This window comes from Carcharhinus amblyrhynchos, chromosome 17, assembly GCF_965287045.1.
Source record: "Carcharhinus amblyrhynchos chromosome 17, sCarAmb.v2.hapA, whole genome shotgun sequence".
NCBI classification, from domain to species: Eukaryota; Metazoa; Chordata; class Chondrichthyes; order Carcharhiniformes; family Carcharhinidae; genus Carcharhinus; species Carcharhinus amblyrhynchos.
The window spans coordinates 26328370-26346309 of record NC_137340.1 but is presented as its reverse complement, the minus strand read 5'-3'; the positions used below and the strand labels follow the sequence as shown (position 1 = coordinate 26346309).

General features: G+C 45.5%; 1 protein-coding gene across 3 annotated transcripts in view; it reads right to left on the bottom strand.

The window, feature by feature from the left end:
• adam12b (ADAM metallopeptidase domain 12b) overlaps positions 1 to 3930 on the bottom strand; it is a 337966-nt gene extending 334036 nt beyond the window's left edge. For 2 of the 3 annotated variants that reach the window (XM_080205642.1, XM_080205643.1), the window contains exon 1: positions 3542 to 3930. In XM_080205642.1, the coding sequence (XP_080061768.1) occupies positions 3542 to 3704 (163 nt within the window). In that variant the 5' untranslated portion in view covers positions 3705 to 3930. The remainder of the gene's footprint in view (positions 1 to 3541) is intronic. The other variant, XM_080205644.1, reaches the window with a different exon arrangement.
• Positions 3931 to 17940: the final 14010 nt, after the last annotated feature.

Genomic DNA, 17940 nt, shown 5'->3' with positions numbered 1-17940 from the left:
CTCATCCTGTTGTCCTTTCTGAGTGGGAAGAATCTCTCTACCTCTACCCTATCCATCCCCTTCATTATCTTATACGTCTCAGTAAGATCCCCCCCTCATCCTTCTAAACTCCAACGAGTACAGACCCAGTCTATTTAGTCTCTCTTCATAGTCCAACCCCCTCATCTCCGGTATCAGCCTAGTGAACCTCCTCTGCACTCCCTCCAAGGCCAAAATATCCTTGCGCAAGTGCGGCGACCAAAACTGCACACAGTACTCCAGCTGCAGCCTCACCAGTGCCCTGTACAGTTGCAGCAAGACCTCCCTGCTTTTATATTCTATCCCCCTCAGTATAAAGGCCAGCATCCCATTCGCCTTCTTAATCACCTGCTGCACCTGCAGACTGGGTTTTTGCGACTCATACACAAGGACTCTAGAATTTTCCCAGATGTTGGGAAGATCAGCAGCATAACTGAGACCGGGAAATCCAGCATGGTGGCACAGTGGCTAGCACTTCTGCCTCACAGCACCAGGGACCCGGGTTCAACTCCTGGCTTAGGTCACTGTCTGTGAAGAGTCTGCATGTTCTCTCCAGGTCTGTGTGGATTTTCTCTGGGCACTCTGGTTTCCTCCCACAGTCCGAAAGATGTGTTAATTAGGTGCATTGACCATGCTAAATTCTCCCTCAGTGAACCCAAACAGGCGCTGGGGCGTAGCGACTGGGGGATTTTCACACTAACTTCATTGCAGTGTTAATGTGAGCCTACTTGTGGCACTAATAAATAAACTTTAAACCACTGTAAAAACTGCAACATTCATATGCATTGTAGAATAGCAACACAGTCATCTATTTCTTTTTATTTGAACCATCACCTCCCATAGACTCTATTCTACCCCTCATTAGGAAGTTATCAATTCCAAAATGTCTGTCTTACCTCTTGAGCACTTGACGTAACTTAGACCATTGTGAGACTACAAACACTCCCCATTTACCTTATCTCAAAACATTTAATTTTATAGGCAGGGAGCAGGGTACTGAGTGTACAAAGTCAAAATTCTCATTCCCAAATTAGCAATCCAAATCTGAGCCAAACAGGACAACAGATTACAGACTGAGTGTAAAAAGAAATGGCTTGGGGATTCAAAAGGAGCTATGATTTCTACACATGGTATAAATGCCTTATCTGTGTAAATGAAGAACCATTCCACTATCAAACACAAACATTTGACCTTATCTAGCCCTCTGTTGAGTAAGAACATTAGATTTGGAATAATAATTACAAAGAATAGCTGGTACACATTTGTACAATGAGGAATTAGTTTGGGTGCAGCAGTTGCAATGAGATATGATCTGCCAATTGGTCTAAAACAGACAACAGAGGAAACCTCCAGTATGGCTGCATTTAACAATACCCCATTCCCTGTACCACCTTAAACTCTTCACTCCTCTGTCAGTGCCATGCAACAACTCCAATATATTGGTCATTCATAAAATGATCTTGAGATGCTATATTTCCCCAATACCTCGCTCAAGCCAGTGCCGTGGCAATGTTGCTATCATTCCCTGATGAAGAAACAATTCTCAAAAATCAATGAAAAATGGATATTAATGTTAATATTAACTCTGAAATGTATTCTCTTAAGAATTTTAATGTTTCTTTCTGCCTTCTCTATGTTAGCAAAGCACATCATTTATTAAACAGGAAAGCCAACAGGTGACTTCCTCATAGACTAATATCACGTCATCATGTAACCAATTCAAGGTGTCTGATAGAAGTTCCAGTGACTTGCCCTTTGACTTTATCCCACTCCCTTGAGGAAGTGCCTAACTTCTTACCAGCATCTCCTATACTGACGCAACAGGGACTGAAAACTTGTTGGCTGCAGAGTCAAGGGAATAAATTTGTAGTATTTGGTGACACAGCACACTGGAGCTTCATCATCGCATACAGCAGTAGCATTGCCTCTTAAAAATTAACCTCACTGATATTGGAATGAAAGGCTAATAACAATTCACAAATAAAAACATGGGGAGAACGTGCAGACTCCGCACAGACTGTGACCCAAAGGCAGGAATTGAACCCGAGTCCCTGCTGCTGTGAGGCAGCAATGCTAATCACTGTGCCACCATGCCCCCCATAACTGAACTCTAGCCTTCTTCATAGGGATCTGTTCAAACAATTTAAGACCCTGCAGATTGCCAAAGTTCAGAATTCTGCTTTAAAGAGAGGAATTATTTGAACAATTTTACTCAGAGAAAAAGGTGGAGAAAATTTTAAATCCTAACAACGTTCATTTCATTGCAGAGAAAAATAATCAGCTGACTGTGGCCGTTACTTGATCTGGAGAAGCAATTAGCCTTTGAAATGAGACGCCAAATTCATTTTATGGACTCTCCAGCCTGTGGAAAGGATGATGTTTCGATTTAGCATTTTGATAAAAGATGAAGTTGGTTCAATTCAACAGAAAGGAGGACCTCCACCTCATCCCTGCCAACACTGGGCATGTGATCATTCACAATGAATATATAAAGTGACTGCTGTCCCGTAACCACTGCTGAGCTGCAACCAGCCATCTGTCCAAGTTTGCAACTTCATGGAATACTGGAAGATGTTTTAAGTCAATATCATGTTACTTTACTGGGCTCAAACACGAATGAATTTTTCTCTTACCCTGGCCACGAAGAAAAGCCTTCCCTGGCAGGAAGGAAAATTGCCTTTTTACACTGTTGCCTGGGGGCAGGGCTCTTGTGGCTGGCACATACAAATGTGGATCAGTGTTGGTCCTACACTGAAGGAAGAGATGGGCGAGTGTGATGTAATGGTGACATCTCATTGGGCTATCAAAAGTAAAGTTTGATACAAGTATTTCATATTTCTAAATCAGAGGCTGAGTGAAGCATGTTGTGTTCAAGCGCTGGCAGTGTCCAGAAGTGTCCCAAAGCCAAAGTTTTATTTAAGTTTCTGTTACTTCTACAAGTAAAATGCTGTTAGTGCAAGAGTTAACTGGACCAACAGTAAAATAAAAATAGTTGGACCTAAACTATTTCCAACTCCTAGCACGTTAAAACGGCCATTAGATTTCCGACCCAGCGCACTAAAGTGTAACAAAGCAGAACTGCTCTGCGCTGTGAAAGATGCCGACTAGACAGGGGGAACAAAATAATGATTGGATCTGGCAATCAAATCCTCGACAGCTAACAATCTGATACTGGAAGTGAACCAGGAGGCAGAAAGCCAGTCTAGTTCATAGTCACCAGGGCACGAATCACATCGATCCAATACATATCTCCCGGGATACCAAGTAAACTGTCCCACTGATGTGGTTGGTGCAGAGAAAAGTTTGTTACCAATGTACTTTGATTAATTCAAATAGGAGCCAGATGCTGCAACGGCCACTGGATGGCTAAGAGTAAAGTGAATTAAGAGCAAATAGGCACAAAGCAGTAGCAAGGGGAGTTGCACACTGCACATAAAAATCACAGAAAAGGCAACAGACAAAAGTTATAATTCTTCTGAGAGCCTGTATAAACATATATATATATATATATATAAAGTCTCACCATCTCGGGATGCAACAAAGGCATCGGTTACGCTGATAAAAACATACAGTATCTGCAGCCTTGCTGCCAAACCATTGCGCCCAAATCTTCTTGTCATCTTGTGCAGACTGTGAGATAACTTTGCGATCGTTTCATCTGACTGGAGGAGGGAGATCAGCACCATAATATAGAGGGAGCCGAGATCAGGACGTGGGAGATTTCCGGCAGAGGGTCACTGGCCTCATACGGCCCTCCCAGACTGGGCAGGCTCACGGTTACTGTCACAAAGTTGACTTGGGACAAAGGCTGCGCAGACATGTGTTCCCCCAGCAGCTGGGCAGGGCTCAGATGTCCAGTTCATGTGCTCCAGACTCCAGAGACGGGCGAGCCCGGGCTGCAGAATGCCACTTTAGCAGCTTCTTCCCTCCCCAAGCCAGCCTGCCTCTCCCTGCACTGACTTCCCACAGGTCCTAATGCCCCGCTCCCCTCACTCAGCTCCCTCTGAAAATATGAATGGACCAATCCTGCTGACGTAATCAAAACACCAGAGTCTCCCTCACCCTCTCAGACAGTTCTGTGGGTGAAGGGAGAAATCATATCTTTCAGCATGAGCCCCCCGCCCCCGCCAAGAGGAGCAGAGCGCTACAGACTGCACTGTGTCCTCAGAAAACTTCTGCAAAACTTTCACCGTCCGCGAGGCTGGGGTTTCAGTGCAGGCTGGACATTGGCGCCGGGTGGATAGTAACCCACAAACCAGCCTAGCCTAATGAGGCTGAAAGCATTCACATATATTTCTCTGTGTGTGTGTGTTGGGGGGAGGGGGTCTTTAATGGATTAGAGAAGTTTCCAGCTCACCCATTGTTCACTTTTTGAAGCTTTCTCATTTCACTCCAAACTTTTACAAAACTTCACAGAGAAATCCAGAGTTTGAGCGCACAGATTTCAGTGACAAAGAGGATGTGCTCGCCCCTCTCCACCTCCTCCCTTCCCCCAAAACCCCTCTCCCTCCCCCACCCCTCCCCCAACAGGCATCCCCTCAACCTCTTACCCAATCCTCTCCCCCTTCCACTCTCCCTACCCCCTCCCACCCGCACAACTCCCCCTCCCCAACCCTCTCCCTACACCCGCCCCCTCCCCAACCCTCTCCCTACACCCTCCTCAATTGTCTCCCTACACCCTCCCCCAAAGCCCTCCCTCCTTCTCCAACCCCCTCCCCCCAGCCCCCTCTCCACTCCCCCAACCCCACTCCCAACCCCCTCTCCACTCCCCCAACCCCCTCTCCAGTCCAACCCCCCTCCACTCCCTCTCTTCCCCACCCCCTCACCCCTCCCGAGCTCCTTCTCCCCTCTCCCAACCCCTGTCTACCCCCTCCACCAGCCCCTCTCTAACCCGACCCCTCTCCTCCCCACCCCAACCCCTCTCTGTGCTCACTTTCCCCTCCCCCAAACCTCTCTCCCTCCCCAACCCCCCTCCCCCTTCCCAACCCCCCTCCCCCTTCCCAACTCCCTCACCACTCCCCAACCCCTCTCCCCTCCACAAACCCCTATTACCCCCTCTCTACACTCTACCCCTCTCCCCTCCCCCAACCCCTCTCCCTACTCACTTTCCCCTCTGTCCTACTCACTTTCCCATCTCTCTCCCCATTCCCCCCTCCCCTATCTCCACCCCTTCCCCTACCCCCACCCCCTCACCCCCAACCCCCCTCACCCCCAACCCCCCACCTCCCACCACATCCCCCTAACCCTGCCCCCTCCCCCACCCCCTCTCTTCCCCCTCCCCCACCCCCTCTCTTCCCCCTCCCCCACCCCCTCTCTTCCCCCCTCCCCTCCCCCAACCCCTCTCCCCCCTCCCCCACCCCCTCTCCCCTCCCCCCTCTCTTCCCTCCCCCCTCTCTTCCCCTGCCCTCTCCCCCCCACCCCCCACTCCTTCCCCTCCCCCACTCCCACCCCCCCACCCCCTCCCCCCACCCTCTCCCCCCCTCCCCCCACCCCCTCTCCCCACCCCCCTACCCCCACTCCTTCCCCCACCCCACCCCCACTCCCCCACCCCCCCCCCACTCCTCCCACCCCCCCTCCCCCCTCCCACTCCTCCCACCCCCCCTCCCCCACTCCTTCCCACACTCCCTTCCCCCCCACCCTCACCCATTCCCCTCCCCACCTCCCCCCCTCCCCCGTTCCCCTCCCTCCCACCCCCGTTCCCCTCCCCCCCTCCCTCCCACCCCCGTTCCCCTCCCCCCCGTTCCCCTCCCCCCCTCCCTCCCACCCCACCCCCACCCCCGTTCCCCTCCCCCCACTCCACCCCCCCATTCCACCCCCCTCCCCCCATTCCACCCCCTCCCCCCCCCGCTCCCCCTCCCCCCCCCCCGCTCCTCCTCCCCCCCCCCCCGCTCCTCCTCCCCCCCCCCCGCTCCTCCTCCCCCCCCCCCGCTCCTCGACCCCATCCCATCCCCTCCCCGACCCCCTCCTCGCACCCCCTACTCCAACCTTTCTCCCTCCTCCACAATTAGTCTCAGGCAGAAAACCATCAGTTCGCATGGCTCAACTCGCAGTCATACCTGATACACTTTTAATGAAATAACCTAGGTTGTTAAATTGAAACACGTTTGACGGGATCTCAGCGTGACTGCAGTCCAGGGCTGTAATGTGGAGATTTCACCAGCGCGTTCACGTACAGCATTTCACAACCACAATCTTCAAACAAAGTCAGCACTGTAATGCACGACAGTCTTGAACGCTAATTAAGACTACTTGAAGAAGAGGGAAATTTCCCGGTGTTGACAATTACTCCCGCCAACCAGCATTGGCAAAAAAAAGCTTCACTGATCGCTGCTGTTAATGCAAAATTGCTGCCACGTTTGCCCACATGACTTCAGACTTTTTGAGCTGATGTACAAATCATTATGTTTGATATTTAACTATCGAACTCCGAATGGTTAAAAGTGCATTATATTTTGTTTGTCCCAGCATTGTACATTCCCTGTCCTAAGATCTACTCCTGCACGCTTAATGGACGTAAAGGATTGGGGCAACATGATGCACTGCTGCCTCAGAATGTCAAAGACCCAGGTTCAATTCTAGCCTCCAGTCACTCCAAAGACGTGCCGGTTAGATGGATTGGTCATGCTAAATTGTCCCTTGTGTCAGGGGATTTGCGGAGTAAACATATGGGGATAGGGCCGGGGTGGGATTTTGGTTAGTACAGACTCAATGAGCCAATGCCTCCTTCTGCAATGTAGGGATTCTATGACCCTGTTCTGTGATCTTTTTCAATGCTGGGGCAAAACAAGTGATAGCTATAACTTATTTTGTTATTAAAGCAAATGCTCTAGTCTACATTTACAAAATGTTCAGAGCGCTCACCTGGTTATGTACAGCTGATACTCAGTTGAGACCACACTTCCTTCTGAGTTAGAAGTTTAGAGTTCAAATCCTGCTCAAAGGCAATCACAAAAATCTAGGCAGACATTACAGGACTGTGGGAAAGTAGCACTGGTAAATGAGATGTTAACTTAAACCAGGCCCCTGGATATAAAATACCCTAAAGCACACTGTTGAACAACAGGGGAATTAGCCCTGGAATGCAGACCAGTATTTATCCCTCAGAACAACATCACTGAAATAGATTCACTCATCATCATGTTTTGTGTGTGTGAGAGCTGCTGTGGGCTTTGGGGTTCCTGAGCCCAACATTACAATCATATTGCTCTTCAGAACAGCATTTCAGTGGCTGTAAAATACTTTTGGTTGCCATGAAGGTGAAAGATACTCTATTAATTTTATTTTCATGAAGATCCAGGGTGGAGTCCTTGTGGCACAGTGGGTAGCATTGCTATCTCGGAGGCAGAAGCTCTGGGTTTGAGACCCACCCCAGGATTAGATGGCCAAGGTTTGTAATGTGGCCAAGAGGTTAAGCATCAATCTGCTAAGCCTTCCAAGACACTGGACCATGGTGGGTTTCTGAGAAATTCATGGAATCTGTTTTGGTCTCGTTTGGCATTACTGCACAGTATGGTGTATTGGACTGCTATTTACCTATCAATTTACAAGTGCCTTATATTAACCCTGAATGTTAGCGTATACAATAGATATTGAGATATTGCAAATTGTTTTATCTTTCTGATCTTGTTTTGTAAAGTTTAGTTTTGTTTGTTCAGAATCTGTGGAATCTTGTGGCTTTGTTCACTAAGTGTCTTGAATCTCAAACTTTATTTAAACAAAATGTTATTCGTCACAAAGTGGATCCTACAACAATTTGGGAGTCTGGCTAAGGATATGATGGAGGGAAGGTCAGTGATAAAGCAGCTGAAGATCGTTGGGCTTAGGACACTACCCTGAGGAACCCCTATCCAGGGACTGAGCTGCAAAAGTGACACTTAATAGCATGATCAGTAACACTGTCCATCAGTTTGCTGATGATCACGAGGATATTGGCCATTGGCCAGATTTGATTTGTCCTACTTTTTGTGGACAGGGCATACTTGGATCATTTTCCACATTGTTGAGTAGATGCCAGTGTTGTAACTGTTCAGGAACAGCTTGGCCAGGAGTGTAGAAATTTCGGGTGCACAAGTCTTCAGTGCTATTGCTGGAATATTGGTAGAGCCCATAATCTTTGCAGTATCCAATGCCTGCAGCCATTTCTTGATATCATATTGCATGAACCAAATTGGCTGAAGATTGGCATCTGCAACGCTGGGGACGTCAGGTGGAAGTTCATTCGGCAGTTCTGGCTGAAGATTGTTGCAAGTTCTTCAGTCTTGCTTTTTGCATTGAGTTACTGGGCTCCCTCATTATGGATAAGGATATTTGTGGAGCCTCTTCCTTCAGTTAGGTTAAATGTCCATTGCCATTCAGGATTCGAGGTGACAAGGCTGCAGAGCTCAGATCAGATCCATCACTATGGGATCACTTAGCTCTGTCTATCACTTAGCTCTGTTTGGCTATTAGTCTTGTGTTGTAACCTCATTAGGTTGATACCTCATTTTTAAAATACCTGGAACTGTTCCTGGCATGTCTTCCAGAATTCTTAATTGAACCAGTGTTGATCCCCTGAATTGATGATAATGGCAGAGTGGGTGATATGCAGGGCCATGAGATCATAGCTTGAGGTTGAATATAATTCTTCTGCCTTTGAATTCTCCTGCTTCCAAATGCTCAGAGAATCCCTTGGATGTCCAGTTTTGAGCTGCTAGATCTGTTGTGAATTTATTCCATTTAGCATGATGATAGTGCCACATAATATGCAGGAGGACAGGACTTCCTCTTTACAAAGACTGAAAAATGGTCTCCTCCTCCTGTATTGTTGTGGACAGAATCATCTGTGTTAGGTAGCTTTCTGAGGACATGATCCAGTAGGTTTTCCTCATCTTCTGCTGCAGGTTCATTCTAGCAGAAATGTCCTTCAGGAGTCAGCCAGCTCAGTCAGTAATGGTCCTCCAAGCTATTCTTAGTGATGGATATCAAAGTCCCTTAACAAACACACATTCTTGTCATCCTCAGTGGTTCCTCCAGTTCAACATGGAAGAAAACTGATTCATCAGCTGAGAGAGGGTGGTAGGTCATAAGCAGTAGGAGGTTTCTTTTTCCATGTTTGACCTGTGTGTTAAGTGTGTTAGATGCTAGAGTACTTCAAGACTCAGAAATGCCTGCTCTCAACGGTAATCTGGTGAAGACAAGAGAAGGATATCCCAGACTCTTTTGTGATGACTTTAACCAAAATAAATGTTTATTAAACAGTTTATGACAGAATTCTTTATCAAGGTGGATAGTGATGTAGTTGATTCTGGGACCAAGGTCCTGAATCTCAATAAAGATAACAATGATGGTATAAGGCATGAGTTGGCAATGATGGACTGGAAAACATTATTGAAAGGAAGGGCAGTAGGTAGGCAATGGCAAGCATTTAAGGAACAAATAGGTGAATTCCAAAAGTTTGACACAAGAGTAGAAAGGAAACTGTGGCCAAATCATGGCTTACAAGAGAAATTAGAAATAGTATTAGATTCAAAGAAGAAGTATACAGTCAGGCAAGATAAAGCAATAGGCCTGAGGATTGGGAGCAGTTTAAAATTTAGCAAAGTTGGACCAAAGGATTAATTAAGGAGGGGAAAATAGAGTATAAAAGTAAGCTAGTGGGGAACATAAAAACTGACTGTATAAGTTTCCATAGGAATATAAAAAGAAAAAGATTGACAAAACCAAATGCAGGCCCCTTGCAGTCAGAAATGGAGGAATTCATAACAGGGACAAAAAAAAGGCTGAGAAACTAAATTTGTCCCTTGCTTTTATCTTCACAAAAGAAGACATGAATAATGTACTAGAATTCTGAGAAACACAAGTTTTGGTGAGGAGCTGAAGGAAATCAGTATTAGCAGAGAAATGGTTTTGGGAAATAATGGGATTAAAGACCGATAAATCTTTCAAACCTGATAATCAGAATTACATAAGGACGTGGCCCTCGAAATAGTAGATCCATTGGTTATCAGTTTCCAAAATTCTTTGGACTCTGGAATGGTTCCGACAGACTGGAGGGTAACTAATGTGAGCCGCTATTCAGAAAGGGAGGTAGAGAGAAAATACAGAACTATAGGTTAGTGAACTTAATTTAGTTAGTAGGGAAGTTGCAAGAATCCATAACAAGGATTTCATAGCATAGCATTTGGAAAGTAGTGGTATAATCAGAAAAAGTCAGCACGGATTTATGAAACGGAAATCATGCTTGACAAATCTACTGGAATTCTTTGAGGGTGTAATAGTAGAGTTGACTAGGGAGGATTGGTGGATATAGTCTAGTTAGACTTTCAGAAGGCTATTGACAAGGTCTCACACAGCAGATTACTATATAAAGTTAAAGTGCATGGGATTGTGGATAGTATTTTGAGATGGATAGAAAGCTGGTTAGCAGACAGCAAGCAAAGATTTGGAATAAATGGGTCTTTTTTATGATTCGCAGGCAGTGACTAGTGGGGTACCACAGATATCTGTGTGGGGACTCCAGCTGTTCACATTGTAAATTAATGATTTGGACAAGGGAGCTAAGTATATTGTCTCCAAATCTGCACATGATACAAAGTTGAGTGAGAAGGTGAGTTGTGAGGAGGATGCAGAGATCCTTCAAACTGATTTGGACAGGCTGAGTGAGTGGACTTGGCAGGTACAGTATAATATCGATAACAGTGAACTTATCCACTTTGGTAGCAATAATAGGAAGGTAGATTATTATTTGAATGGTTGTAAATTGAGAGAGGCGGATACTCGTGCATCAATCACCAAAAGTAAGGGAGCAGGTACAGCAGTAAAGAACGTAAATGGTATAGTGGTATGTTGGCCTTCATAGCGAGGGGATTTGAGTATAGGAATAGGGATGTTTTACTGCAATTGTATAGAACGTTGGTGAGGCCACACCTGGGAGTATTGTGTGCAGTTTTGGTATCCTTATCTGAGGAAGGATATTCTTGCAATAGAGGGTGTGCAGTGAAGGTTCACCAGATTTATGGCATGGCAGGATTGTCACTTAAGACGAGACTAAGTTGGTTAGAATTACATTCATTGGAGTTTAGAAGAGTGAGAGAGGATCTCATAGAAACTTATGAAATTATAATTGGATTAGACAGGGTCGCTTCAGAAAGAATGTTTCTGATGGTGGGTAAGCCCAGAATTAGGGATCATAGCTTGAGGATAAGGTTTAAGTTTAAGATTATTTACTATTGTCACAAGTAGGCTTACATTAAGACTGCAATGAAGTTACTGTGAGAATCCCCTAGTCGCCACATTCCAGCATCTGTTCGGGTACACTGAGGGAGAATTTAGCACTGCCAATGCACCTAAGCAGCATGTCTTTCGGTTGTGGGAGAAATAAAAGTACACCCAGAGGAAATTCACGCAGACATGGGGAGAATGTGCAGGCTCTGCACAGACTGTGACCCAAGCAGAGAATTGAACCCTGGTCCCAAGCATTGTGAGGCAGCAATGCTAACCACTGTACCACAATGCCACCCACAGGGGTACAGCTTTTCGGACTGAGGTGAGGAGAAATGTCTTCATCCAGAGAGTTGTGAATCTATGGAATTCACTACCACAAAAAGTAACTGAGGCCAAAACGTTGTGTGATTTCAACTGGGAATGAGATGTAGCTCTTTGGTCTATAGGGATCAGGGTATTGAATTTGATGATTAGCCATGATAAAAATGAATGATGGAGCAAGCTCGAAAGGCCAAATGGTCTACTCCTGCTTCTATTTTCTATGTATGTTTCTATGTAAAACACAAGAAAGTCAACTAAAAACACATTTATTTACAACAATGGCTATCCATTTAAATTTACCCAGTTCCAACAAGGTGGTGGGTGCCTGGAACTCATTGCCGGGAGAGGTAGTGGAAGCAGATATTAGAATCTGTCATTAAGGAGGAAATTGCGAGGCATCTTGAAGGGAATTGCTTGATAGAGCAGACGCAGCACGGTTTCATTAAAGGGAAGTCGTGTCTGACAAATTTACTGGAGTTCTATGAGGATGTGTCTAGGGCGGTGGATAGAGGAGAGCCGGTGGATGTGGTCTTTCTAGATTTTCAGAAAGCGTTTGACAAAGTGCCTCACAAGAGGTTATTGCAGAAGGTCGAGGGACATGGAGTTGGGGGTAGGGTGTTAGCGTGGATAGAGGATTGGTTGTCAAATAGGAGGCAGAGAGTGGGGGTCAACGGGTGCTATTCGGATTGGCGGATGGTGACTAGTGGAATGCCCCAGGGGTCGGTGCTGGGACCTCAGCTTTTTACCATTTATATAGATGATCTGGAGGAGGGAACCGAGTGTAGAGTGTCGAAATTTGCTGATGACACCAAGATTGGGGGAACGGCAAATTGTGCGGAGGGTGTGGAGAGTCTGCAGAAGGATCTAGATAGGCTGGGCGAATGGGCCAGGAAATGGCAAATGGAATTTAATGTTGGCAAGTGTGAGGTGGTCCACTTTGGTAGGAAAAATGGTAGGAAGGACTATTACTTACGAGGCAAAAAACTGCAGCAGGCGACGGTGCAGAGGGACCTCGGGGTCCTTGTGCATGAGTCGCAAAAACCCAGCTTGCAGGTGCAGCAGGTGGTCAGGAAGGCGAATGGGATGCTGGCCTTCATAGCGAAGGGGATTGAATATAAAAGTAGGGAGGTCTTGCTGCAGGTGTATAGGGCATTGGTGAGGCCGCAACTGGAGTACTGTGTGCATTTTTGGGCGCCACACCTGCGCAAAGATATTTTGGCCTTGGAGGGAGTGCAGAGGAGGTTTACTAGGCTGATACTGGAGTTGAGGGGGTTGAGCTATGAGGAGAGGCTGAATAAACTGGGCTTGTACTTGTTAGAGTTTAGAAGAATGAGAGGAGATCTCATTGAGACGTATAAGATGATGAATGGGATGGATAGGATAGAGGTGGAAAGACTCTTCCCGCTCAAAAAAGACAATAGGACTAGGGGGCACAGCCTCAAGATAAAAGGGGGGCGGTTTAGAACGGAGTTGAGGAGGAACTTCTTCACTCAAAGGGTGGTGAATCTCTGGAATTCTCTGCCCATTGAAGTGGTGGAGGCTGCCTCGCTAAATATTTTTAAGACGCGGGTTGATGGGTTTTTGATAGGAGAGGGGATTAAGGGTTATGGGGAGAGGGCGGGAAAGTGGAACTGAGCAGCGACAGATCAGCCATGATCTTATTGAATGGCGGGGCAGGCTCGAAGGGCTGGATGGCCTACTCCTGCTCCTATTTCTTATGTTCTTATGTTCTTATATGATAGTGACTTTTAAGGGACGTCTTGACAAATACACGAGTAGGAGGGGAATAGAGGGATATGGTCCCCAGAAGGATAGCGGGTTTTAGTTAAGTCAGGCAACATGGTCAATGCAGGCTTGGAGGGCTGAAGGACCTGTTCCTGTGTTGTAATTTTCTTTGTTCTTTGTTCAATACCTTCTCTTCTCCTAACCTCAGAACTAAAACTCCCCAAACAGCATCCTATAAATTTTAAAACGATAAGCAAAATCCAGCAGTAGTTACCACAAGAGGCATCTATTTCTTTTGGGATTGCCTCTGATTGAGAATAAAGACAACTGGTTTATCAAAAAATAACACAGGGTTTCTCCAGCTCATTGGGATTGAACACAGCTTCCCGCTACATTGGCTGCAATTTCAAATAGTTCCCTTACACTGGGTGAACTTGTTCCTGATATACTATTTTTTCTTTCGATCTTCCTTTGTTTGAACTAACCTTCCCAGAAGTTATTATGAATAACCTTTATTACATGAGCTCATCTCTTAGAATGTAAATGTCAAATTCACCCCCATCTTCCACTGTTACCAAATTACCTTAGCTAAACACTTTTTCCCAGTACTGAGGGCGATTCAGCCCTTGTTCCTTGAATCCATACAATCTGTCTTTTTTCCAATTTCCATTTTAAAAAGTTTATTTGTTCTTTAAACATACACCCACCAGAACACATTCTGAATTATTGAATTTCTCTTTCCCCATTTCATCACAGTGACCTAACATCTTATGGCGTGAGACTTCATGGAATCTGGAGTCAACATTGAGGACTCCCAGGGCAACTTCCTTTTTCCTGTATACCACTGTGCCACCACCTCTGCATTGGTTGTGCATGACTATGTAGGCTGTTGCTATGATACAAGTAAGGAGACCCAGCGTGGAGGATTCTGCAGGGTATGCTTTATTGTTTCCAGTGTTTTAAGTTTATTTATCAGTGTCACAAATAGGCTTATATTAACATTGCAATGAAGTTATTGTGAAAATCTCCTCGTTGCCACGCTCCGGCATCTGTTCGGGTACGCTGAGGGAGAATTTAGCATGGCTGATGCACCTAACCAGCATGTCTTTTGGACAGTGGGAGGAAACTGAAGCACCTGGAGGACACCCACGCAGACACAGGGAGAACATGCAGCATCTACACAGCAGTAACCCAAGCCAGGAATCCTGGGTCCCTGGCGCTGTGAGACAGCAGTGCTAAGCACCGTGCCACTGTGGCGCCCACCTTGGTCAAAAGCAGGTGGTCTATCTGGTTTATTCCTTTTGGACCTTTTTGTAGCGGTTTGGTGCAATTGAATGGTTTGCTAGGAGACTTTGGAGGGCAGTTAAGAGCACAGCACATTCCTGTAAATCTGGAGTCACATGTAGGCCAGACCTGCTAAGGATGGCAGATTTTCTTCCCAAAGGGGGCATTAATGAATTAAATGGGTTTTTTTGGAACACCAATAAAGTAGCAATAATGACAATTAATGATGATAGTTTCATTACATGGCCCAGTTTTCAATTCCAAGTTAATTGCCTGAATTCAAATTCCACCAACTTTCATGGTGGGATTTGAACCCTGTTCCCAGAGCTTTAGTCTCTGAATTATTAGTCGGTAGACAATACCAGAATGCCACCATGCAGAGAATGATAATTTGATGTTGATGAAATCATTTTAATGGCTGAATAAAATCTTTTTTGTCTAATCACGTTCAACTGACTCACAAATTGTGACTCCATGCTTAGCTGGCAAGACTCCTAGTTACACAGCATTAGTTTGGGATTTTTCTGAAGGCCCAGATATTTGAAATGTTTATTATATAGCAGTTATCTACAGTACGATATAAGTAACTTTATATATTCAAGCGGTTTAACAGAAAATTGAAAGATTTATTAAAAATCCCAAAAGATGCCTTGTTGGCAGTGGGAGATCAGATGTAAACAACGTTTGAACGGCAGCAATATCCTGTAATTGAAATATGGCACCAATTCAGAAAAACTTGTAAATGAATTGTCGAAATTTCACAATTGCCCCCGTGGCACCTAATCAGCTGTTTAAAAAAGTTAATATCCAATATTAGTTGGATTTAGACTCCTAAATATTTGCCAAAAAATGAAATGAGCAGAAATATCTTTCTACAAAAACACGGTTTTACATTGCTGATGTTATTGTTTAACATCCTTGGTCACATACACAGAAGCAGATGGTTTCCAATACTACCTTTTCTTAAACCTAAAAAATGGTCACAGTGGGAGATGGAATCTGGAAATTGTGGCTATAATAATCCTGACATTAAAGAGGACATATTCCAAGGTAAATATTCGAATGAAAGCCAGAAGGGTTTAGCTCAGAATCTCAAAGCCAGATTTTGACAGGCTGTTGCCTGTAGCACAGCTGTTAACAACTCATAATGCTGTGACTAATGCAGCAGGACTTCAGACATATGACTTAAACTAAGGTAGCAAGAATATTGACCAGATAATCTGGTACTTAAGCCAAAGTTTTTTTCAACTGCTCTTAATGGGAGGGGAAGCAAAATCAAAACTATTCCGAAGAAAAATTGGATAGAATCTTACTGCCTCAGTTTATAAAAGAAATTCAGGACAACTTCTCGTATTTATGAACATGCTTGTGCAATTTTATCAGAGTTGACCAATTAAAAGGCCACCTCCCATTGCCTTATCCAATTAAGGATGCTAGGTGGGTTGCATAGGTAGGAAGAACAATGGGAGAGCGTGAGGCTTGGGTGACTGGCAGCCTGACTGGGTGTAGAAGACAATGAGGAGGCTTTAAGGTGGATGAGTCCTATGAATACTTCAAAAGAAAGTTAAATAGACTGTGACCATAGCTGCTAGGCCATCATCGTGGAACTAGAGCTGTAGCTGTGACTCTCCTGGGAGGTCACCTCGAGTCACCTGTTGGGCTTTGCACTCAATGGCAGTGCCGTCTGCCTTAGTAAGATCCTGATGGTATTGACAATTTGAGCCTAGGCCTTATTGCCTATAGTTACCTGCCACTGCTGAACAGGTGAGTGAGCCCAATATCACTCTGCCTCTAGCAAGATCATTCAGAGGTGTGATCACATTGGGTAAAGGACCTGATGTGCATGTTTCAAAAATTCCCAAGCCTCCCACTTCTGCTGAGCTGATAAGATTCTGTCCAATATCTCGGTGAATGAACCTGAGAGATCAAATTGTAGAACAATTTCCTGGGACACAATGGAAGCAGTTACTATTGATTTATCTGTAAGGAAGATCCATAAACATCAATTGTCCTCTAGTGCTTTCACCTATGACCCTAACTCATGCAACCCTTTACAATGTTTCAGTCCACTACTCAACTGTTGCACATTGCAGCCAAACAGCCCTGTCAAAGAACAAAGAAGAAAGAAAATTACAGCACAGGAACAGGCCCTTCGGCCTTCCAAACCTGCATCGACCATGCTGCCCAACTCAACTAAAACCCTACCCTTCTGGGGACCATATCCCTCTATTCCCATCCTACTCATGTATTTGTCCAGATGCCCCTTAAAACTCACCACCATATCTGCTTCCACTACCTCCCCCGGCAGTGACTTCCAGTCTCTGTGTAAAAAACTTACCTTGTACATCTCCTCTAAACCTTGCCCCTCGCACCTTAAACCTATGCCTCCTCATAAATGACTCTTCCACCCTGGGAAAAAGCTTCTGACTATCCACTCTGTCCATGCCCCTCATAATCTTGTAGACTTCTATCAGGTAGCCCCTCAACCTCTGTTGTTCCAGTGAGAACAAACCAAGTTTCTCCAACCTCTCCTCATAGCTAATGTCCTCCATGCTAGGCAACATCCTGGTAAATCTTTTCTGTACCGTCTCCAAAACCTCCACATCGTTCTGGTAATGTGGCGACCAGTATTGAACACTGTATTCCAAGTGTGGCCTAACTAAGGTTCTATAAAACTGCAACATGACTTGCCAATTTTTAAACTCAATGCCAATGCACAACATGTGCTGTCTTATGGAGGCATTGAATGAACATCAAGGGCAAGAACTGATTGGTCCGGGTCCTGAACTGATTGGTCCAAGCTCTGGATTGTCTTGTCCAGGCTCTGAGCTGATTAGTCCAGGCTATGGAAAGAGGCATGCAACCTATGCAGGATATCCTGTTGCTCTTACCTGCACTCCAGGTGCTGCCACATTAGGCTCTCCATGAGATTGGCCACTCCTTAATGGATAGTGTCCATGCACTTAAAACCCCTAGGCATGATGGAACTCATCTGCAACTGTCCACCACTCTCTGAGGGGGTCACCCCACAGATGCCTTTGCCTCTAACACCTTCTCCTGCGCACTTGAGATGTGTTTCTCACCCGGTGTCATCAAGTCTAATATCCTACATTGACCCATCAAGGTGCCCATGGTGAGTTGGTCTGGTGTGCTTCCTCAGGTATGTTTACCTCCTCCTGACATCCAAGCCTCTCCTAAACTTCAGGAGATGGCATAGCGCTGACCAGTGTGAGGCACAGGGGAATCTAATGGGAGGTAGGCATGGAAGCCCCCTCAAGATTCAGCGCATGTTGTCAAATTGAGTTTTCCTCACAGATTGAATGCCATCATTTCACTTTTCAACCCCTTCACCACAGCCCCAGCCATTTCCTGAAAATCCACCACTATGAC